The sequence below is a fragment of the Carcharodon carcharias genome, chromosome 11, assembly GCF_017639515.1.
Source record: "Carcharodon carcharias isolate sCarCar2 chromosome 11, sCarCar2.pri, whole genome shotgun sequence".
NCBI classification, from domain to species: Eukaryota; Metazoa; Chordata; class Chondrichthyes; order Lamniformes; family Lamnidae; genus Carcharodon; species Carcharodon carcharias.
The window spans coordinates 103,012,767-103,037,356 of NC_054477.1; the positions used below are offsets into that span (position 1 = coordinate 103,012,767).

A 24,590-nucleotide genomic window follows, 5' to 3' on the forward strand; every position below is an offset into this window, starting at 1 on the left:
ATACAGGAACACGTCTTAAATGCAATACCCTTCCCCTTAATTTCACTGTTTTATATTTACAAGTCTCAGAATTATCATAGTAATGTATCAGTATACTGACACTTTTACTGCAATTAGAAATTAACAGAAAGTGCAGATACCTGAATAAAACAATAGACACAACAGAATATTTCAAAAAACTATATCAGCCCACATGATTTTTCCCTGTTCCCTCTTCCATCAAATTCCACCTCAGGTATTTTTGCGAACAATTTTAACCAACTGCTTTCTCCAGGCCCAGTCTAACTCTTTTTCACTCATGCTTGGCAATGCCTATTCCCAAGTGAACCGCAACTTTCATTTTAACTGCAGTTCTACTCTCTCTTTCTCAAAGTTATCCAAATATCAATTTCCAAAACAGCATTCCTGACAATCTCCCAACTTCAAGCAAAGAGCAGTGAGGTGCTGTTTTCTTAACTTTTGTGCCCAGCTGGAAACAGACATAATCTCAGAGCTTCAGGGTTGCCAAAGTAGCTCAAAACCAACTCTCCTATTCTAAAAATTCAAGCATTCAAACTATAAAATCATCACTTGAGAAATCAGCCAGCCTACCAGTCCAAATACAGACTGAGCCTTCACATAAAGATTAGACTGTTGGCTTGCAGCAGGAACAATAACCAGAGTCAGGATCAGCTGCACTTCTATCCAGCTTTGAAGGAGGGGGTCTAATGTATCCCTCCCTTCTGCAGACCTTGAGAGCACAATGCTCCAACTCTGCTTCAGAATTGGGAATCCAAATGAGTGTCTGTCTCTCACATCCAAAAACATCTGCAGCTCAAGCAATTTCAGTTCAGAGTTGATGAGCTGGAGTCCAAGCTTCGGACACTGGGCATTTTGTTCCAGGAGGTGATCACACCCCTTAAGTTAGGCGCTTCAGATTTTGTATGTGGTCAGGGAGAGGTTGGTGTGACTGTAAGTGATGCAACTATGGGGATCCAGTAGGAGGCAACAAAGGAGCCTCAGCCCTTGCACTTAACCAACGAGGTTTGATACTCTTGCAACTTTTATGGACGAGAGCAGGGACTGCAGGGAGGATGAGCAAACGGACCACAGCATCATGATGGATGGGATTAGACCCTGTTTGCTGCAGCCAAAAGCATGAGTCCCTAAGGCTGTGCAACCTACCAGGATTAAGGATTTCTGCTCAGGGCTGGAGGGGAACTTTGAATGGGAGGGGAAGGATCCAGTTGTCGTGGTCCACATGGGTACCAATGATATAAGCAGGACTAAGAAAGAGGTTCTAAGGGCGAATGAGCACCTAGGAGCTAAATTAAAAGGCAGAACCACAAAATGTAATCATCTCTGGATGGCTCACTGAGCCAAGAGCAAATTGACACACAGTAAATAAGATCAAAGAGTTGAATACTTAGCTGAAAAATTGTTGTGGAAGAAATAGGTTTCAATTCGTTGGACACTGGCGCCCAGCACTGGGGAAAGAAGGAGCTGTACCATTGAGACGGTCTTCACCTGGGCTGCGCTGGGACAAGAGTCCTAGCAAATGGTCTAAGTAGGGCTGCAGAGCAGGCTTTAAACTAAATAGTCGGGGTATATGGTTCATGTGAGGGGAGGTTTGGAAAGTTAAAGAAAAATGACATGGTAATAGTGCAGGGTATTGATACAGGCGATGATAACCAGAGGGTGAGAGGAAGACAGAGAGCACAGAGTTCACAAGTAAATAAGGCCAGAGTGTAGAAAAATGGTAAAAAGACAAAATTAAAAGCTCCTTAGCTGAATGAACACACCGTTTGTAACAAGATGGATAAATTGATAGCACAAATAGAAATAAATGAGTATGATCTGGTAGTTAGTACAGAAACATGCTTACAAGGTGACCAAGGCTGGGACTGAATATTCAAGAGTATCTAACACTTCAGAAGGACAGGAAGAAAGGAAATGGAGGTGCGGTAGCTATGTTAAAGGATGGATCGGTACTGTAAATAGAAATAATCTTGACTCCGAAGATCCAAAAATAGAATCAGTTTGGGTGGAGATAGGAAATAGCAAAGGAAGGAAGTCACTGGAGGGAGTAGTTTATAGGCCCACTAACAATCGTTTCACTGTAGGACAAAGTATAAACTAACAAATAATGGCTTGTAGAGTGATACTGAGTCATGGGCAATTTTAACCTTCATATGGGTTGGGCAAATCAAATTGGTAAAGTAGCCAGGAGGAGGTTCAGAGGGTACATTCAGGACCAGGGTTCAAAATACACAGGGGTGGCATACATACAAACATATGAATTCGGAGCAGGAGTAGGCCACTTGAGCCTGCTCCACCATTCAATAAAATCATGGTCGATCTGACTGTAACCTCAACTCCACATTCCCCCCTACCCCCTTAACTTTTCAACCCCTTGCTTATCAAGAATCTATCGACCTCTGCCTTAAAAATATTCAAAGACTCTGTTTCCACCACCTTTTGAGGAAGAGAGCTCCAAAGTCTCAACCCTCAGAAAAAAAGTTTATCTCTGTCCTAAATGGGCAAGCAATATAACCCTTGAAATGTCACAATTACAACACGAAAAAGCAAAGGTGGGTGCAGAAATTAAAGAAAGGTTGCCTCTGTACAAATATCACCTTACATTATGGCTCCTCCATGGTGCAAACGGGGCTGAATAATTGATGGCACAGGGTGTCTCATTGGGAGTGGGAAAACAATGCAGAGTGCGATCGGAGGAGTGAGTGAGCGAGCTTGGGAGAGACCGAATCTGAACAGCTGCTCCTTCAAACACAGATTCTGTCTCTCCCATGCTTGCTGCTCCACCTCCTCCAATCACAAATTCCCTCCCTCCAGTTCTTGCTGCTCCTCCAGATACAAAATCTATAATTCGAGGAGCAGCAAGGGCAGGAGGGAGGGAACCTGGGGCAGACGGCACAAGAGAGACAGAAGAGTTTAAACAAAAAACAACTTTTTAGTGAGTTGCAGTGAGAGGGAAAAAGAGATAGAAACAATTCTCTTCAGAGCAAAACTTCAGAGCCTGAGAGTCAATGGATAGTTGACACTTTTTTTTTTCCTGCCTTTTGAATTATCCTTTTAGATTTGAGAGATATTACGAGTAGGGAGGGGGTGGAAGGGGAAAGGCTGTTTCTGGCAGCTGCTGGGGAGGATCTTTTTAAATTCTCTGTAAACAAACAGTTCCCTCCCGATCCCCATCCCTCTCCCAGTTACAGAAACCTTATTTCGATAAAAAAAGTAAATTTGGAGGGGAGGGAGAGACAAAGAGGAAGGAGAGGAGCATTGGGGGCAGAAGACCTCAGTGAGCAAGAGTGACAGAGGATGTGGGTAACACTCTTACATTTATGTATATGATTTACCAGTTTTTTTTTAAAAAGGAACATTGATTTTTCCTTCTAAAACCTTCCTACTAGGTCTGTCTTCCAAGTTCACAAACTACTGCTCGAACAACAATACCCAAACAAGAAGTTAAATCCTTTGCAATGACTTTGTTCCTCTTTTATGTTTGTACAATCAATCATTTTGTGATTAAAGTTTAAAGCAGAGATCTGCAGTAGAGGGAGAAAAATATTGTCAAGGAAATCCAGTTTCTTTTGTTCTCCAGTTTATCTTTAAATGTTTCTGCTTTAGAAGAGCCTGTCTTTTGAAAGTCATTGTGCCAATGGTTTCGTTTTCAAAAAAAGTTTTGCAGTGTAAAATAATCCTGGTAGTCCAGTTAATCCAGAAAAGTCATTTTCAACTTGCCAAACTCTAACTGGCAGAGTACCACAGGGATCAATGCTGCGGACTTAATTATTTACGATCTACGTAAGTGACTTGGATGAAGGGACTGCCTACACTGTAGCCAATTTTGCTGACAATACAAAGGTAGATAGAAAAGCAAGTTATGATGAGGACACAATGTGCAAGAGCAAAAATTCGGGAGATGTAGCAAAATGTGAGGTTGCCCACTTTGACAGGAAGAATATTGGCACAGATTATTTAAATGGACAGAGACTGCAGAATGTTGCAGAACAGAGGGATCAGAGTTTCCTGGTGCATGAATCACAAGTAGTTAACATGCAGGTACAGCAAGTAATTAGGAAGGAAAATGCAACCTTAGTCTTTGTTGCAAGGGGGATGGATTATACATGTAGGGAAGTCTTTCTACAACAGTATACAGAGCACTAGTGAGACCAGACCTAGAGTATTATGTAGTTTTTGTCACTTTACTTCAGGAGGGACATACTTGCACTGGAGGCAATTCAGAGGAGGTTCACTTGGCTGATTCCTGGAATGAAGAGATTGTCTTATGAGGAAAGGTTGAACAGGTTAGGCCAAACTCATTGGAGTTTATAACAGAGAGGTTAGCTTACTGAAAGATACAAGATTCTGAGGGCTTGGAAGAGTAGGTGCTGAGATGATGTTGCCCTTCATGTGGTAATCTAGAATGAGGGGGCACAGTTTAAATTAGGAGTCTCCCATCTAAGCCTCCCATCTTAAGGAGATGAGGAGGAATTTCTTCTCTCGGGAGTCATTCGTCTTCAGAATTCTCTACCGCAGAGAGGCATGAAGGCTGGGTCATAGACTATATTCAAAGCTGAATTGTACAGATTTTTGATCTACAAGGGATTCAAGAGTTAAGTGGAGTTAAGGCCACAATCAGAACCATGATCCTACTGAATAGTATGCTCAAGGGGTTAAAAAGACTACTCCTGCTCCTATTTCATATGATGTTATGATCACTACACTGTGGATCTTGCCACCTTCCTGCACCCCAACCAGCAATGGAGCATAACAGAAACCTGCCTGAGCAAAATGAATCTCACCTGCCCAATAAGGGACATGCTCCCTGCATAGCCAGAGCAGCCAGCAGAGCATTCAACTTCTGGCTCTTTTGCTGTATCTTTGGGTATCTAACTAGGGTCTACCTTATAGGGCAGAGATTCTCAAACTTCATTTGTTGCATACCAACTTCCAGACAAAGTAGCCCACTTGATTGACACCCCATTTGCCACCTTAAACATACATTTCCTTCACCACCAGCACTCAATGACAGCAGTGTGTACCATCAACATGGTGCCAAAATTAACAGCCACTTGAGACAAATGTGGATTAATTAAGCAAAGTCAGCACAGATCTATTCAGGGCAAATTGGGTTTAATTTGATTGAGTTTTTCAAGGATTGATGAGGCTGTGTACATAGACTTCCAAAAAGGCATTTGATAAAGTGCCACAGAGCAGGCTTGTCAGCGAAGTTAAAGCCCATGGAATTAAAGTTACAATAAAAGGGACAGTGGCAGAATGGTAATGAAATTAGCAGAGTGACAGGGAACAGTAGTGGTAAACAGCTGTTTTTCGGTCTGGAGGAAGATATACAGCAGGTTCTCCAGGGGGCTGTGTCTGGACCCCTGCTTTTTTTGATCTGTACTGATGATCTAGACTTGGATGCAGAATGCACAATTTCAACATTTGCAGGTAACACAAAATTTGGAAGTGTTGAGAACTGTGAAGAGGATAGTGTTAAACTTCAAGAGGACATAGGCAGGCTATGGAACAGACAGACATGTGATAGATGAAATTTAATGCAGAGAAGTGTGAAGCAATCTATTCTGGGAAGAACAACAACAAGGAGAGGCAATATAAAATACAGATACAATTCTAAGTAAGGAGCAGAGGGGGTCCATCTGCGCAATCATTGAAGGTGGCAGACCAGGTTGACAAAGTGGTTAATTAGACATGCAGGATCTTAGGCTTTGTAGGTCAAGACTCTTCTGAAGAGGAGCCATATTGGACTCAAAACATTAACTCTGTTTCACTCTCCGGATTCTGCCAGACCTGTTGAGTTTTTCCAGCATTGCCTGTTTTTATTTCAGGAGGAATGGAGTAACTGGGTAGCTCCAAGAGAGCCAGCACAGATACAACTGGCCAAATTACTCCCTTCGTACTGCTATCATTCTGTGATTTCATGAATGCTGCAACATGCCAAGGCTTCTTTTCAGCACCTTCCATACTCAACCTCTACCATCTAAAAGGCCAAATGCAGGGCCACCTCCAGATTCCCTTCAAACACTACCCAGGCTTGGGAATGTATCACCATTCTTTTATTATCACTGGATCAAATTCATGGAATTCCCTCCTAGGAACATCACTCTGGGTATAGTTATACCACACAGCCTGAAGCAGTGCAAGAAGGTGGACAATGCCACCTTCTCATGTGCAATTACGGACGGGCAATAAATGTTGGCCTTGTTGCTCTTCTGCAATATTTAAACTATCATGGATCAGTCTACTGCTCTTCCCCCACCATTGCTGTGAGTGAGAGAATTTAGTCTCCTGCGAAGCCTGTCTGACTACTGATTTTCAGCTCCAGTCTGTTCCTGGCCAGAACATGAGAAATCCTCTGCTGCTTTTGAATTTTTGGGCGTTCTCCAATTTTCTAACTGGATCTGTACATCTTCTGGATCTTCATTCTACAAAATACCTCCATCCAGGTGTCTTCTACCCTCAAACAGCTTCTGGACTTCACTCCTTCACCTGTCTCCAAACTCAACAGCTTGCTGAGGCTTCATGCCGATTCCACTCGTCCTCAGTCATCATTATTCCACCATGAGAACTCCAACTTTAGCACTGGACTCCTTCCTATTATCACTATCTATTTCCTATTGTCCATTTACAATCATATTTTATGAATCCAAATTTCTTGTGGTACAGTGTGTAGCATTCCTGCCTCTGAGCCAGAAGCTCTGGGTTCGAGTCCCACCACAGGACTTGAAGGCCATGGAAGGTGTGCTCATAACATGGCAAACATGTTGATTATCAACCTGTAAATCCTTTCAATATGCCTATGGCAGGCAGGAAGAGCAAGAGAGCCTCCTGGTCAACTATGCTTGAAACAGAGCAGCACCCCTCAAGCTGCCTCTAGCGATAAGCTGGTAGCCATGGAAATGGTCATAAGTATATGCTTTGTCTGCCTCATGTGTCCCGAGGCACGGAAAAGCTCCAAGTCTAAGTCAAGTTTCTACGCAACCAGGCCTATGTAACTCCCTCTGCATCCATTTGTATGCGCATTTTGGCTGCCAGGCCAGACTCGAACCAATTGATTTCCACTTTTGCTTTTTCTTCTAACTTCTTAACTATACATATGCTAGACATTTATCTGGTCATGCCTCCTTTTCACTTCTCTCTCAGGTACTCTGCCCTCCCAATTCCCTGCCCCAACCCTTTCGCACTCTTCCACCTTCCTTTCTCTTGCCATCGCCCAGGCTTGACTCCCTGTTGGATAAGCCTACAGATGCCCTCTGCCCCCATCTTGACTTCCTTCAATGGGCTCATCAAGGCACTCGACTCTGGCTCATTATGAGCAGCAACCAAAATTGCCCCATCTCACTTTCTCATCAACTTTCTCACTATTGTAAATCTTCTTCCTGTTCAACGCTAGACTCCACTGCTGATCCTGAGGGCTCTTGCAGTCAATCAGGGTCTCTCCACTTCTCTAAGCATCTCCCCCCAGAATGCCCATTCACTTGTGAATTAGGCCTTTATCATCCATGAACTTATTGTGGATGATTGCATCGACATCATGACCTTAATGGAAATGTGGCTGAGGAGGGATGACACATTCACCCTTAATAATGTCTCCTGCCTGGCTACATAGTCCACCACTCGCCCCATCAAGCCCCTCAAGATGTGGTATGGTGCTGGTCAAATGACCACACCTCGAACAAGCCCCTACTCCTCTGGCAATTTCTCCCCCTTTGAGCATCTCACCTTATTCCACCCTTCTCCAATTTCTTGCAAAACTATTGTTCTGTACTGCCCTCCCAGCTAGGAGAAAACATTTACACCAAAATTTCTTCACTGCTTTTCCCTCTCAGCCTTTGCACCAAACAGGTTCTCATCCTCAGCGATTTCTGCCTCCATCTCAACTTATCATGCCCTCAGAATTCAATGCCCTATTAACCTCCCTAAATCTCTCCCTCCATATAAACTCCCCAAGCCATACTCACAGCCACCCCCTTGACCTGGTCATCTCACATGGTCTTGTTCATCCCATAGTATCAATGACAGATAAGGTCATCTCTGACCACTTCCTTCTATTTCTTACCACCCACATCCCCCTTTCACACCCCAGCCCTACCTTCATCTGTATACCCCTTGGAAAAATCTATACCCCAATTTACTTACAAATGCACTACCAAAATCCCAATTATCTAGCCTTAGCCCCCTCCTAGCCACAACATATCTGCAGCTACTGATTTACACAGCCACACCGTCACCTCCACCTTAGATGTCCTAGTGCCCAATGAAACAATAACACTCTCACACCCTGGCTATTGCCCCTGGTACAGCCCTCAGCTCTGCTCACTTATGTCCAAGACTTGAAAGGATATGGCACACAACTGGTTTAGCCATCCATCACCTGATCTGGCTTAACAACCTAACAGTACCAAGTCTGACCTGTATACTAAAACTGCTCACTATTCCAGGATCACCCTGTCCTCTCCACCCTCACCTCCAATGTGTGAGGGGCTCATGGACTATTCGCTAAAATTGAGGCAAGCCCCGATCAGCTTCCTATGCCACATCTCACCCTTCCACTTGCCTGCCTGGCTAAAAACTTTTCATGCTCCTTCCTGCACTAGCGCTGAATTCTCGTCTTTCTGTAACTTTCTGCTCGGAGGTCATTTTGAGCCACAAGATCTACCTCCTGTTGACTCAATGTTATTCCCACTAAATTGATCACTGAACCTCCCTTCCTGGCCCACATGTTAGCCAATATTGTATATGCTTTTTTCTCTAAGTGTTGTCCCTCTCTCCTTTAAATCAGCTGTCATCGCCCTCAAAAAACTCTTGACCACTCCATGCTTCCAAACTACCATCCCATCTCCAAACTCCCTTTCCTCTCCAAAGTCTTTAATGTGCTGTCGCCTCCCAAATCCATTCCCATCTTCCCCAGAACTCCATTTTTGAATGCCTCCAATCAGGCTTACGCCCCGCTATAGTACTGAAACTGCTCTTATCAAAGTTACACGAGCTCCTGTGACAAAGGTAAACTTTCCATTCTCGTCCTTCTTGACCTGTCTGTGGCCTTAGACATGGCTGATCACAACATTCTCTAATGTCTCTCCATAGTCGTCAAGCTGGATGGCACTGCTCTCACCTTGTTCCATTCTCATCTACCAAACCAGAGCCAGAAAATCACTTGCAATTGCTTCTTTTCCTACTCCCGCACTATTACCTCTGGTGTCCCCCAAAGATCAATCTTTGGCCTTTCCTACTTCTCATCTACATGCTGTCCCTTGGCAACATTAGCCGAAGGCACAGCGTTAGTTTTCACCTGGATGCTGAAAACAACCAGCTCTACTTCACCACCAGTTCTCTTGCTTCTTCCAGTGTTGCTAAATTATCAGACTGCTTCTCCGACATCCAGTCCTCGATAATCAGAAATTTTCTCCACTTAAATACTGGAAAGACCGAAGTCATTGCTTTTGGTTTCCAGTCCAAACACTGTTCCCTAACTATTGACTCCATCCCTTTCCCTAGCAACAGCATAGGATTAAGTCAGTCTGTTCAAAACCTTGGTGTCACACTTGATCCTGAGCTAAACGTACAACCTTGGACTGCCTTTTTTCACTTCAGTGAGATCACTCAACTTGGTGCTTTATTAGCTCATCTGCTGTGAAACCCTATTTCATGCCCTCATTACTCATACAAATGCACTCTTGGCTGATTTCCCACATTCTACCCTCCATAAACTTGAGGTTATCCAACACTCTGTTACCCATGTCTTAACTGGAGCCAAGTCCCATTCACAATGGGTGTCTGAAGACCTACGCTGGCTCCCAGTCAAACAGCATCATGATTTTAAAATACTCATCTGCGTTTTCAAATCCCTCCATGGCCTTGCCCTTCCCTGTGTCTGTAATCTCCAACCCCACAACCCTGAGATAGCTGCGCTCCTTTAATTCTGGCCTCTTATGCATTTCCAATTATAATTGCTTCACCAAGCTCTGGAATTCCCTTCCTACACCCCTAAAGCTTGTTTTCCTCCTTTAAGACTCTTCCTAAAACCTACCTTTTTGATCAAGCTTTTGGTCATCCAACATCCTAATACTTCCATAAGTGGCTAGGTGTCATACTACCATGAAGTATCTTTGGATGTTCTATTGTGTTCTATAGTTGTCAGCTATATCCACATCCAATGAATAAGTAAATAGATTTTTTTTTAGGACAGCACATTTGTTACCTGCACCTCTGGCTTAGTGGCAACCTTATAATCTTAATTACAATTCTTCCTTCTAATTTTGGACAACCTTAAGTGGTGCTGCCACTTGCTCTGTTGCCAAATAGTTCAAGCCTGATCAAATGCTTCTGGCAAACTCCAAAGCCCGTTATTTAGCTTCCTCAAGTGCCAACAATGCTGGCGGTTTTGAGTCTGCAGTTCCTAATTTAATCCAAATCTCAAGTTAGAAAAAAAAAGGAGAAAATAAACAATTCTGCTTTCCTAAATGGCGAAAAGACAAATTTCTCCAACCTCAAGCAAAGTTTTGGGAAACTTAACCTACTCAGCACCTGATAGTGGAGTTGTCTAGCAGTTTCTACAGGCTCCTGTCAGAATAGCTGCAAAGTGGTGTCCATGTTGTACACCACTGTAAATAGAGGGCAGCGAAGAAGCAAGTAAACAGAGGGATCACACTTGGGAGTGCGAGAGAGATTCCACCATTAGTCAATTTCTCCTGCATATCCCCCAGAGAAGCTGTGCATACAGGAGTACAAATACAACAGGTTGGAAACCCGATTATAAAGATTTGTGCATAAGCAAGCTTATATATTTTCTTCACAGTGAAAGGGGTTGCACAACCAATCTCAACTGCATTAGCTAATTGATGCTAAAGCAACCTTTCTTTAGCTCAATGTATTAGTTGCCTGTTAAGTAATGTTTGATATGTTCATTTTAGTTTTTTTTATTACAGTAAAAGTCCTAAAATGTGAAATCTTCTCTGTTGGTTATTTTCAATGGCTGTTTGGGAAATTTTTTTTTTTAAAGTTGTCAGTCTTTATGGGGATTTTAACACAGTAAACTAAATTTTGAGTTTGAAGTAGTGAAAAGATGGATCTTGGACACCTGTCAACCAGTGTGCTGTCAATCATGGCATATCACAAAAAGCTCAATAGTTAAAATATTTGAAATGGGGTATCTATACTTGACAGTGACACTTCAAACAAAGGTTTATGCAAAGGAAGGATCCAAGAGATAGCAGTGAACACTGCCTGTCTGACAGTCTAAACCATTGGAATGTGATGACTAAATTGAATGGCCTTTCCAGACTCTCAGCTTATGTTCATCCATTCAGCGCACAACATTTCAGTGATTGGAAAAATCATGCACACCTGGGCAAACTGCATATTATAGCACCCTCCAGTGGCAATAATACAAATTTACTGTATTGACGAAGTGCCAAGCTGAAACATTAATTCTGATTCTTTCTCTGCAAATACTACCCAACTTGCATAGAGGCTCTCATTCACAACTTATTTTAAATGGGAGGACAAGGTGATAAAGCTTCCTAAAAAAGATGGTCCCTAGATTTTTAAAAAATGGCCTATAGTACAAAGTCAAAAAACATGGAATACTCCAATTCTATATTGAAAGGACAGAAAAAGTAAGGAATAAGAGAAGGCCATTCAATACATTGAAGCATATTTCCTGTAACATTTTAATTTCCCATTATGGCTGTTAATTATAGCTTCAGTAACCAAGTATCTGCTAAAATGACTTTGCACAGGAGGTCTTATCAAATGGGATCTTGGGCTTCATAAATAGAAACAATGAGTACAAAAATAGGGAAGTTATTTATGCTGAACCTTTATAAAGCTCTGGTGATGACCTAAATTGAGTATTGCATGTAATCCTGATCACCACACTTTAAGGATGTGAGAGTCCTTGGGAGGTTGCAGAGAAGATTTGAGAATGATCCTGGAATGGGGGATTTTACAGAATCACTATCGTGACAGCACACAAGGAGGCCATTCAACCCATTGTATCTGCACCAGCTCTCCAAATGAGCAATTCACTTAGTGCCATTCTCACGCCTTTTCACCGTAACCCTGCACACTCTTTTTCAGATAACAGTCTAATTCCCTCGTTAATGCTTCAATTGAACCTGCCTCCACCACACACTCAGGCAGTGCATTCCAGTTACCTGGTTAGGATGAAGCTGGGATTGTTCACCGTGGACCAAAGGAGATTGAGGGGAGATTGTGACAGGGGTACACAGGATTATGACAGGTTTGGATAAGGTAGACAAGGAGATACCATTCCCAATAGCTGATTATACAAGACTAGGAGACACAGGTTTAAGATCTTGGACAAGACATGCAGAGGGAATATGAGGGAGAACTTTCTTTTAAAAAAAACACAGCAGATGGTAATGACCTGGAAGTCACTGACCACAAGGGTGGTGGAAGTGGAAACAATCAATGATTTCAAAAGGAAATTTGATGGGCATTTGAAGGAAATAAACTTGCAGAGCCAACAGGATTGAACGGGGGATTGACTAGGTTGCTCCACAGAGAGTAAGCCAAGGTTCAACGGGCCAAATGGCCACCTTCTGTGCCGTAAGTGACTTTATGACTCCCTACAATAAACATGTTGCAACCTCAGATTTAAAAATTACAATTTATCTAACATTAACTGTTGTTGCAGAACAGTGTTCCAAACTTCTACCAACCTTTGTAAGAAATTCCAAAGAAAAGCACAGTTTGAAAGTTAAGCTTAAAATTCCTATTCCAAAACAAAGCAGTGACAGAGGACAGAGTATTGCAAATTATTTCTTTGTCCAATTTCAAGTATTCCCACTGAATACATAAATGCCAATCAAAAATATCAGAGCACAATCAGCAGACAAAATAAATCCAAGTTCAAAATGTTTCTCCTCTTTTGGGGATGAGAGGATTGAAGTGTTAGCATCATCACTGTTGATGTTACAATAGTAATGAGTTAAGACTACAGTGTCAATCATGCAACATGGACTTTTGGCACACAAATTGGAGGCAGATGAACCAAGGTTACAGGTATAAATGATTATATACCACAATTCAAGGGAATTACAGAAACAGAGTGCAAGAAAAACAAAACAATTGCATGCAAAGACCACCACTAGCCCAAATTAATATCCTGTTCAAGCTTACTCAACAATTCAGCAAATTGTCAAATTGGTTTGGTCAGTTGGCATCATTCACCAGCAAAATAAAACCAAAGGGCCTGAACCAGCCACTTCCTTGGGCAAAAATTCTTGTAATATAACCATGCTCAAAATACATGAAATCACCCATAAAAACAGCTCCTGTTGCACCCAACATACAGTTCAATGTAACATAATCCACAGATTTCACCTGCCAATTGCATGGTTTAAACATAAATGCATGGTCGCAAAAATAAACTCACTGAAGTAAAGCTTCTGCTATGGGAGCAATTAGAAATCCGGACACAAATTGCAATCAAAGTTGCAGTGAAGTTATTATTCAAGTTTCTGCTCAAACTGACTTTCATAACCACAAACAATAATCTTCAAAGCAAAAAAGGGAGGGACAAAGGAAGGAAAGAAAAGTTGTCGGGGTAAGGAAAGAAAAGCATTGACAAACTTGATATGTATAGCGTTTTTCAAACCCACCAGATATCGCAAAGTGCTTTACATGTAACCAAGTAGTTTTGAGTTACAGTCACTTTTGTAACATAGCAAGCGCCACAGCCAATTTGTACACAGTAAATCCACACAAACAGCACCATGACCTGATAATCTCTTTTTTGCGATGTTGATTGAGTGATAAATATCAGCCAAGACACTAGGAAAAAGTACCCTGCTCTTTGAAATAATGCCATAGGACCTTTCTTGCCCATCCAAGAGGGCAGACGGAGTCCCAACATCCCGTCAAAAGATGATTCAGTGCATGCGGGCAGTGTTTTAGAACACACTTGTATTTTTGATATATTTTTTAGAGCGATAATTCGGTGCAGCTTCATTAATACAGCTGAAAATGAGTTTAACACAAAAAAATAAGCATTTTTAATCGACCAGGTCCACCAGCTATGAAAAAACTGATTCTAAATAACTGAAAATGACTTTAAAAATATTGAGAACAGTTTACGAGTTCTACTAGTATACAAGAGTGAGATTCTTAGTAAACTAAATATTTAATTTTTCAAGACATGCCTATTCGTGCCCTTGCACCCAAAAAAGTTTCATGTGGGTTTTACTGTTGCCTCAATGGGGTGTAACTGAGAGTCAGATTAATTAGGGGATTTTTGCAGTCATTATAGTAGTAATTTTACTTCAAATTTTTCTTGTATTGATAAATGCTTAATTTGGCTTTATATTAAAAAGCCTTTCAAGACTCGGTGTCTTATTATAACTGAATTCAAAGCCTGCCTCTTGAAACATACAAATTGCAAAAATGGATTATGACAGTTGTTTCAAGTTTCCCTCTGGGATTTGAACAACTCAGCCTTTACCATCAGCTGTATAATAATAATTGCAAATAAGCACAATTTCAACCCATGCTCCCCTTTACATCATTTAGCCAGCTCATACTTGTCTTCAAGGACCATAAACTCCAAGGATCCATGGAACTGTGCACAAGAAAACTATCAAGATCTTCACGTGGCGAGCAGAAAAACTTGTGACTTATTTTTCTTTCTGTCCATAGCCAGCAAGAGGCAAATCAACCTACACTGTTGTTTTTGACAACTTCATTCTTTAACAGACGACCATTAATTTTACAATAGCAAATTGGGCTTATCTACCCAAGATAATAGTCAGTGAATGAGACAGGCTTTGGTCTTTTCATATCCAGTAATTCTTATATAATCTGAAGCAATCTCTGTTGGACAACTTGACTTGTCTATGGAACAGTGTCCCTTTGAAAGCGTATTATGCATTATATACTATAACATTCCTGTGCTTAAGATATTAGACCTGCTATGAACAATGCCATGATAGATATAATATATACATGGGCAGTCTAACACAAATATATACAGGTACATACATACGTACATATAGCGTGTTTCTTACTCTACCCCATCTGATCTCCCAATGGGTATTGCCAACTCAAAGTCATTGGGAAACAAACGCTCTGCATAAGACATTTTTCTTCAACATACTACAGCTGAGGCACCTTAGCATGCCAAGAAAATATCTACAGGAGAGGGCAGGAGGTTGGGGGGCTGGTTTGTAGAAATAATAGGTTGGCATTGCAACAAAAGCTCCCTGAGCCACACTGTCACAAACACATCTAAGGAGGTACTCTACTCTTCAGTCTTACCTGGTCCACGCGTCCACTATTGATTTCATTTGGAAGAAATTTCTTGCCAATGGCTCTTAAGTCACTCTGAAAACAAGATATTGATACAAATTAGATGAGTACACAAAAAGACTAGATTATTTTACCTTTGAAACTCAGAATCAAAACAATATAACTTAATATGTTCTGAAGACAACATTCAGCCACCACAATCTGAATGATTCACTTTCAAAAACGAGTTTTAATTTCTCAACGTTGATACATCACAAGTATGGTCAAAAAGCTTCACAAGACTGTTCCCCATACTGTTCCCCCACACTTGATGGGGGTGTAAATCAGAGTATAGGGTGCAAGAGTCAGTGCCTCCAACTGAGTGTTCCTTTGTTCTTGTTCATTAAAACATATTTTGGGAAAATCGAGAGTGTTGCAAATTGGGCATTTTGGCCTCTGCACAACTCTCCAAACGATGATCTCATCAGGTAAGCCTCCACAGTGGGATGCACTCTTCTTTACAAATAAACCTAATTTCAAGGGTGAGCCAAATTTTTCTTTCCCTTGGCGAGTCTAGAGAAGTGAGCAAGGAGGGTTCTGGGTATCAGACATTTAAGTTAGTTTGAAAGCAGGATTAAGAAAACTGGTGGAGACCATAATGACCTTAACTTTAAGATTTCAGGGTTATGAAAGAATCTGATAAGTTATGCAGGGAATTGTTTGCATGTGTTAAGGATTCAAATACCTGAGGACATAAGTTAAAAGTAAGGTGAATCAGGCAAAGCCTTTTCCACTCAAAAGGGCATGACAGTTTTAACTAAGTCACTAGGGAAGGTCACTAAAGCAAACAATATGAACGGATTCAGAGACATTTGGCAAAGTTTCTAAACAGTGGAAAGATTGAATGATATGGTCAGTGGTGTGATTGATTACTAAAAGAGGTGACAGACTTTTTGAACCTAAATGACTTTTTCCCCCATTCAAAAGTTCTCATTTGATTCTAAATTCATCAATAAACAACTTCAGATTCAAGTCTAAACCCTTTCTTCCTATTTGTGCAATTTCCATACTTTCTTCTTTTCATGATTTGTGTATTACACTTCTTGGTTCTCCACTTTCTACTATGTCTTGATTTTCTTCTTGGTGTTCTCATCTCAACTTTTTGCCTTTTATTTTCTTTTTTATTTGAAAATTTACAGGATTCCATATAGATAAACATGGTTCTAAAAGCATGAAGGGCTGAATGATTTTTAGTCAATTTGATTCCATGAACCTCAGCATGCATGTTCGGAAAGAGTGAAAGCTATATTAGGTGAGTGCACATTGTTCCTGAAAATACCATCCACATACCTGGAAGAATCAATATTATTTAACCATGGGAAAGGGTGTGAAATAAACATTACTTTGTGATGTCTTCAATATTTAACTCACCTTACAAACCATACATGGCACATGACTTTTATTGGTGGTGGCAGTTTTTACAAGAAACAAAAATACATTTACCAAAATAAAACAACATAGTTGGCACATTTTTTAAAGTTTTCTGGCTAGGCAGCATAGTAATATGGTACATTAACCAAAGCTGCGGAGTGGAAAGTCACAGGTGAAAGTTTAACCCCATGTCACTCAGCTCCCAAAAATGATTGGAGAAGGAATACAGAATGACAGTAAACTAGTCAGAAATATAAAAAAAGGTTCTCAGAGTCTCTACAGTTATGTAAATAGGAGATTAGCAAAAGAAAACGTGGGTCCCTTAAAGGTTAAAACAGGAAAAGTTATAATGGGAAATAAGGAATGCAGAAATGTTGAACAAAATATTTTGTAAAAGCAAAAGACTGCAGATGCTCAAGATCTGAAATAAAAACAGAAAATGCTGGAAAAACTCAGCAGATCTGGCAACACCTGGGGAGAGGAAAATAGAGTTAATATTTCAAGTCCAATGTGACTCTGCCTCGGAAGTTCTTCCTCCTCTGGTTCTGAAGAGTCACACTGGGCTTGAAACATTAACAAATATTTTGTGACTGTCTTACAGCGAAGAACAAAAATACCAGAAGTGGCAGGGAACCAAGGGTTTAATGAGTGAGGAATTTAAAGTAAGTATTACTAAAGAAAAGATACTGAGAAATTAGCGGGACTGAAAGCCAAAACATACTTTGGATGCAATTGCCTACATCCTAGAGTTCTAAAAGAGCAGAAACAGTGGACACAGTGATTTTATTCTTCCAAAATTTTCTAGATTCTAAAACAGCCCCAGTGGATTAGAAGAGCGCAAAGGTAACACCGCTATTTAAGAAGCTAAAGAAAACTGGAAATTAGGGGCCACTGAACCGGACATCAGTCATCAGGAAAATGCAGAAATCCATTATTAAGGAAGAGTTAACAGAGCACTTAGAAAAGCATGACATGATTAGCTAGAGTCAACACAAACTCTTGAAGGGAAAATCAGGCTTGACAAGTTCAAAAGAGTTTTCCGAGGATGCAACTTGTTGGTAGATAAAGGGGAAACCAGTGGATGAGATATATTTGGATTTTCGTAACATATTCACTGAGGTGCCACACTAAAGATAAAAAGACACAGGTGTTAGTGTAATATTAGCATGGAGAAAGGATTGGCTAACAGTTAGGAAACAGAATTCAAATAAACTCCAAGCTCTGAATTAAACTCTCAAATAGTCATCTGGACTCGAAACATTAACTCTGTTTCTCTCTCCACAGATGCTGTCAGGCGTGCTGAGTTTTTCCAGCATTTTCTGTTTTTATTTCAGATTGCCAGCATCCACAGCATTTTGCTTCCATTTCAAATAAACTGGCCATTTTCAGGTTGGCAGGCAGTTACTACTGGGGTGCCACAAGGATCAGTGCTGGGACCTCAGTTATTTACAATCGAGATTGGATGAAAGGAAATAGTACAAAGTATCCCAAGTTTGCTGATGATAGATGGGAATGCAAGCTATGAGGAGGACACAAAGCCTGCAAAGAGATATAGATCAATTAAATGAGTGGGCAAGAAGGTAACAGAAGGAGTACAGTGCAAATGGAGTAGTGTAATTTAGTACATGGAGTATAGCTAGAATAGAAAAGCAAACTATTTTTAAAAAATAGTGTGAACTACTCAATGTTGGTGTTCAGAGGCATTTAGGTATCCTTGTACAATAAACAAAGTCAAGGTACAGGTACAGCCAGCAATTAGGAAGGTAAAGCATATGTAGCCTTTATTGCAAAGGTGTTGGAGTACAGAGCAAGGAAGTCTTAATGTAATTGTGCAAGACTTTGATGAGATCAAACCTGCAGTGCAGCATTCAGTTTTGGTCTCCATACCGAAGGAAGGATATGTTTGCCTTAGAGGGATGCAAAGGTTCACCAGATTGACTCCCGGGATCAGAGGTTGAGTAGAATGGACCTATACTCTCTAGAGTTAAAGAGAATTAGAGTGATCCCTTTGAAAAATGAAAATATTCTCAAAGGACTTGACAAGGTAGGTTCTCAGAGTATGTTTCCCCTGACTTGAGGGTTTAAAACCAGGGGGTAAGGTTGCTGGACATGGGGACAGCTTTTCTGAACCAATAAGAAATTTCTTCACTTAATCTATGGGAATTCATTAGCCCAAAGAGGTGTGAACTTAGTTATTGAAGAATTATTGAAAACATAAATGAATAGATTTTTGGACTGTAACGGAATCAAGGTATATGAGGCAAAAACAGAAAATGCTGGAAAAACTCAACGGGTTTTGCAGCATCTGTGGAGAGAGAAACAGAGTTAACGTTTCGAATCCATATGATGCTTCTTCAGAGCTGGAACTTCAGTTGGAATCCAGGGAGGGTAAGTCAGAGATGGAGACTGTCGCTGAGGAAGGAAATATGGCTGTGAAAGCAAGTTTTGGTGAACACCTTGTCAAACATCAGGAGGAAAATGGAAAGCAATGAAGATGAACAGGGCAAGAGAGACAAACGGAAATCCTGTCAGAGAGAAGAAGAGCAGTACTTCTCCAAGGTAGGCATTCCTGGAAGAGAAGGGGCAGTGAACTGAACACTAAGATAAAAGCAAAATACTGTGGATGTTGGAAATCTGAAACAAAAGGGACATGGGGATGGGGTGGAAAAGTAGAGTTGAGGTCAAGGGTCAGCACTGATCTTATAAAATGGCAGAGCAGGCTCAAGGGGCTATTTGACCTGCTACAGAGCTCAATTTTGTATATTCATAAACTCCATGTAGCTAACCAGAAGGCATTAGCTCAAGTCAAATAACTGTTATATTTTGCATTCTTCTTAAGTCATGTGAAACATCACATCACTAACTATCTTAGAAACCCAGACAAACCCACTTACTTTCCAGGTTCTAAGAATAAAAAACAAATACTGCACTGACTTCAGACATTTCTCTTGGTTTTAGTCACAGGGCTATTTCAGGATGGAAATTCATTCCATTCAAAATGGAAATCTCTAAAAAAACCCTATTAAAATAATATAAATCTTCAATGTTATTTCCAAGGTGTATTGTCTGAAGTTTAATTAACATCTTATTCTCATATACTTAGCTCAGATGACAAGAGTAGGCTTCAATGTCTCTCAACCAAGAAGCAAAAATTACATTTGTTACTGCTCCCATGTGTTGCCTCTGTTTTGCTATTTGTCGTTCACCACAAAAAAAACTCAAATATAACATATTTTACAAAACTGATCACTTGCCCAAGGTAAAACTTAACATTCAATCTTCAATTTACTTAAGAATTTTGGATAAAAAGTAGCAAAATCCTCACAGGATAAGAGGAAAGTCTTCGGTTCCTGTCAACACACAGATTTCATACTGGAAAGTTCTCAGAATGTATATATGTGACTGAAAGCTCTCTAAACTTTTGAGAAGCACTTTACCAAGGCCCAAGATTTTAAGAGAGGCTGAGGCCTTGAATTAAACATGCTGACAAAAAGACAATTCAATAAATTAATTTAATCAAGTATGTATGAAATGTATGAAATCTTGAACTTCTGTTCAACTGTTTTTAGTAATTGCACTTTGTAGAATGCTAAGGAAAAAAAAAGGATGAAAAACCTTTGACATGTATTTTGAGTAATTTGTAGGAGCCCAGTTACCTGACTACACAATCTCAGAGTGCATTATCTCACTACAAAGTTGCAGCAATTCGGTGTCACGTAGCATACTTTTCACTTCGAAAATATCTACAGATCAACAGGTGCTGCAGATGCACCTGATTTTAATACAGCTTACTTGTCTAGTCAAAAAAGGCAGAAGGCTCTGATGGTCAACTGCTTAAGAACAAAAAAAAGTAAATGCTTAATTCTCTACTTTAAATCAGCACGTCATAGTGTTGAATTGAATTTTTTTTTAAAAATAATACAAGCAACATACAATTAACAATTGCTGCGGTCAAGTATTCGCCAGAGAAGAAATGTGATGTGGTATATTATACTTATCATAAAACTATGAGACATAAAACAAATGATATTGAAGCTAAGAACGTAAGCAAAAGCATGGTAGTTAACCTTGTATATGGCATCACTTAAAAGAACAGTTGGAGCAAATTGACAAAACAAAAAAATCACATCATTCGCACAATATAAATGAATGAAACAGGTAAAAAAATCAAAAGAATCAGCCTTTAAGTCACTTACATTCAGGGCATTACGGATGATATCCTTTATATCAACTTTAATGGAAGAAGCAGTGCAAGCTTCAATTCCTTCTGGAGAAAGATACCTAATAAAAAGAAAGAACCTGCATTCACATAGCACATTTCATAACCTCCAGCCATCCCAAAAGTTTCACGAATATACATGTATTGCAGTCACTTTTTTTGAAAGCAAATTTAACAATTTGCAATTTCCCACACAGCAATGTAACAAAGGAATGAATTTTGGCAAGATCCTAAAAGAACTCTCTTTTGAAGATGTACCACTACATCTGGTATACCCACCTGAAAAGACAGACTGTGTTTAAAATCTCAGCAATAAGAAAGCACTGATAATGGAGCACTCCTTATGGAGAACACTTAAATATTTGTTTTATTTTAGGAAGACAGTTGGTGAAGGATAGAACCTGGAGCCAATCTATACACATTTTTAATATTTATTTAGAGACACACATAACAAGCACACGCCTCATAACCCAACAGGCACAGTTAGGGTTCTCAGGTGAATGCCCAGCTAATGGCTGCCACCTGCCTACAACCAAAACAATTAATATACAATTAACAGGATTCTCTTCTCTCTCAAAATAAAGTTAATACGCTCAAAATTTTAAAACAAATTGCATCAAACCCTCCATATTCTGCAGAAAGGATTACATTGCAAGACCAATCTCCTCTACAGCCCATAACAATTTCTTCATTTATCCATTTATTTTTGTCAAACAATCAGACTTGTATCCACCTCACTCATTTTTAGAGATTTCCTTTCTCTAGAGCTTTTGGTTCAAGGCTTTTCCTTATCGAATGCCTTTGGAGAATCCAAATACATTACATAAAGGCTCCCCTTTATCAATCTTGCATGTTACTTCCTCAAAAGAACTCTAATTCTCAAACAAAATTTTCTTTTTTCGCTCTGCGATGATGGCAAACACAGTTTTGTCATCATTACCCACACAAAATCTGAACCTGTGCGCTCAGGTCTATCTTCTAATTCAGTCATGAGGGGGCTAGCATTGAGCTAAATTTGCACAAAAGAGAAAAACTTAAGAGCTCAATATAGTTTGGAATACAATGGTCAATACAAGGATAATTTCTACAATCTGAAAATATACCCCATGTCCTTTAGGAAAGGAAATCTGCTGTCCTTACCTGGTCTGGTCTACATGTGACTCCAGAACCACAGCAATGTGGTAGGCTCTTAAATGCCCTTTGAAGTGGCCTCACAAGCCACTCAGTTCTCAAGGGCAATTAGGGATGGGTGATAAATGCGAGCCCAGCCAGCAATGCCCACATCCCATGAACAAATAAAAAACATTTAAAAACAAGTCAGTTGTCTCTATGATTTGTGACTGTTAGACATTTCATGCTAGCTATTATTCAAGCAGGAACATATTATGGGTGAAATACTTGAAACTAAAAAAACTGACCAGAATTTTTGCAGGAAGCTTATCCTGTATGGCCATCCATAAAAACATGCAGGAACATGGTGGGGGGAAAACAGGGGCTCAGACAAAAACATACATGCTCTCCTGATATTTTTTGCTGTAGATGCTCTTACTTAAATACACAAACGGTTGCCTTCAAACTACAAGTAATGGAATTGGTGCAAACCCAATCAACTGCATCCCAAAGGTTCAACACGACCGAATTTTTCAGAATGGGGCTCATTCATTCAAAACTAAATTTTTCAACAACAGTAACCCAAATAACAAAGTTAAACCAAGGGGGTCAAATGGGGTGACAAGTAATTACATGCAGTGGGCGTCTCTAACAAAAGACAAAACGCAAACTGGTCAACACTACACATTGATGTGCCATTGTCCCTCAGGCGTAAACTCTTCACTCAAATATTTGGGAAGCAGTCAGGATGAAAGCTGTAATCTTACACATCCTGGACCCTCTGGTGGCACTGGGGGGGAAACATAATTCTTTTTAAAAAAATGTAATGGGAACTTCAACTTCCATACAATAAGCAGACAGGATTTGTTCCATACAACAGACTGCATCTCCAACGTTTCAGCAGCCCCTCAATACTGTTCCTACATCAAGACTGAGGGGCAAGTTACACTAACCGAACCAAGATAATACACAAAAAAAATGAAACAAAACAATCCATAAGCACTGCCACTAACGAACCAACTCTTAACTGGGACACTAGTCATGAAGGTCTTTTTCCAATGAGGGCTGCAATCTTCAAGCACATTGGGCTGCTGCCATCTCAGATCCCAACCATTTAATCTGGTTAACATTGTTATCCCTTAGTCACCCAGTTGGTGACCAAGCAGTGGAAGAGCCTGATTTTCTCTGGCATTGTCCAATTGACGCCTCTCATCACCACGTCTGACCTGAATTTTTCCATCCAAAATGCATCACTGCCGCTGCACACCTCTCTGCATTCGATTGCATCTATCATGTGTCAGCCCATTTCACCAATCTACATCCTCCATGCAGCTGGCAACTTTTCCAAGCACTGGTTCATCTTTATGGATTTATGACTTAGGCAGATAAATTAAGACCAGTAGTAATAATACTGAACCCTGGAAAATACCAGTTTCTTTCATTTAGACTGAAAAAGAACCATTCATCACTTTCAGAACACATATTGTGATATCAAGTTTTCCAAAAGGAAAGAATGTGCATTTCACAACGCAGGCTATCCCAAACCATTTTACAACTAATGGAGTATTTTTAAAATGTAGTCACTGTTATGATATAGGAAACATAGCAGCCAATTTGCAGACAGCAAGGTTCCAAAAATAGCAATGAGTTAATACGATAATCTGTTTTAGTGGCGTTGGTCAAGAGATAAATATTAGCCAGGACACGGCAGAGAAAGCTTTTCTGAATCTTCAAATAGTGCCATGGGAACTTTTATGCCTATCTGACAAGGCAGACATCAGGTTAACGTTTCATCAGAAAAATGTCACCTCTGAGAAAGCAGCTTTGCCTCAGTACTACACTGAAATGTCAGCCAGGAATCCATACTCAAGACACTTAATAGCAAATCAAATATGTTTGTTACATAGTTGCTTGGATTACAAATCCTGCGATTTTTAAAATCCATTTCCCAAGAAAAATGCAAGTTATTAGCCTTATTGTACATTCCTTTAACCAATTACTCACGTTTAATCTCTATAAAATAAAATCCATCGTGTGCAAAAAGGTGATAACTCCAATTTAGTACATTTTTAAGCAAGATTTGGCAGCTTGGATTGTCCAATATTTATTGCAGGATATTGTGACGTGATGTGTAACAATATTCAGATCCATTTCAAATGTGTGCCTTTTTCTTCTAGAGCAAACAAAAATCACTCACTCAATCAGTGCAGGACAGGGACAAAGCAGCAGAGACACTTTTGCATATGTTTTGCTTATGTCATTAAGACCATAAGACATAGGAGCAGAAATTAGGCCATTCAATCATGGCTGATAAGTTTCTCAACCCCATTCTCCCGCCTTCTCCCCGTAACCTTTGATCTCCTTACCAACAAGAACCTATCTATCTCCGTCTTAAATACACTCAATGACCTGGCCTCCACAGCCTTCTGTGGCAATGAATTCCATAGATTCACCACTCTCTGGCTAAAGAAGTTTCTCCTCATCTCTGGTGTATGGTCTTCCCTTTACTCTGAGGCTGTGCCCTTGGGTCCTAGACTCTCCTATTAACGGAAACATCTTC

General features: G+C 40.2%; 1 protein-coding gene across 7 annotated transcripts in view; it reads right to left on the reverse strand.

Annotated features, from left to right (window-relative positions):
* tdrd3 (tudor domain containing 3) overlaps positions 1-24,590 on the reverse strand; it is a 160,709-nt gene that overhangs the window by 131,199 nt on the left and 4,920 nt on the right. For 6 of the 7 annotated variants that reach the window (XR_005944469.1, XR_005944470.1, XR_005944471.1 and 3 more), the window contains exons 2-3: positions 20,898-20,982; positions 15,301-15,366 (exon numbers count right to left, since the gene is read on the reverse strand). The exons of the other annotated variant lie outside the window; for it this stretch is intronic. Coding sequence is in view for 3 of the 6 variants with exons in the window: in XM_041199790.1 (XP_041055724.1) it covers positions 15,301-15,366; positions 20,898-20,982 (151 nt within the window). In the remaining 3 variants the exon portion in view is untranslated. The remainder of the gene's footprint in view (positions 1-15,300; positions 15,367-20,897; positions 20,983-24,590) is intronic. 7 annotated transcript variants of the gene reach the window in all.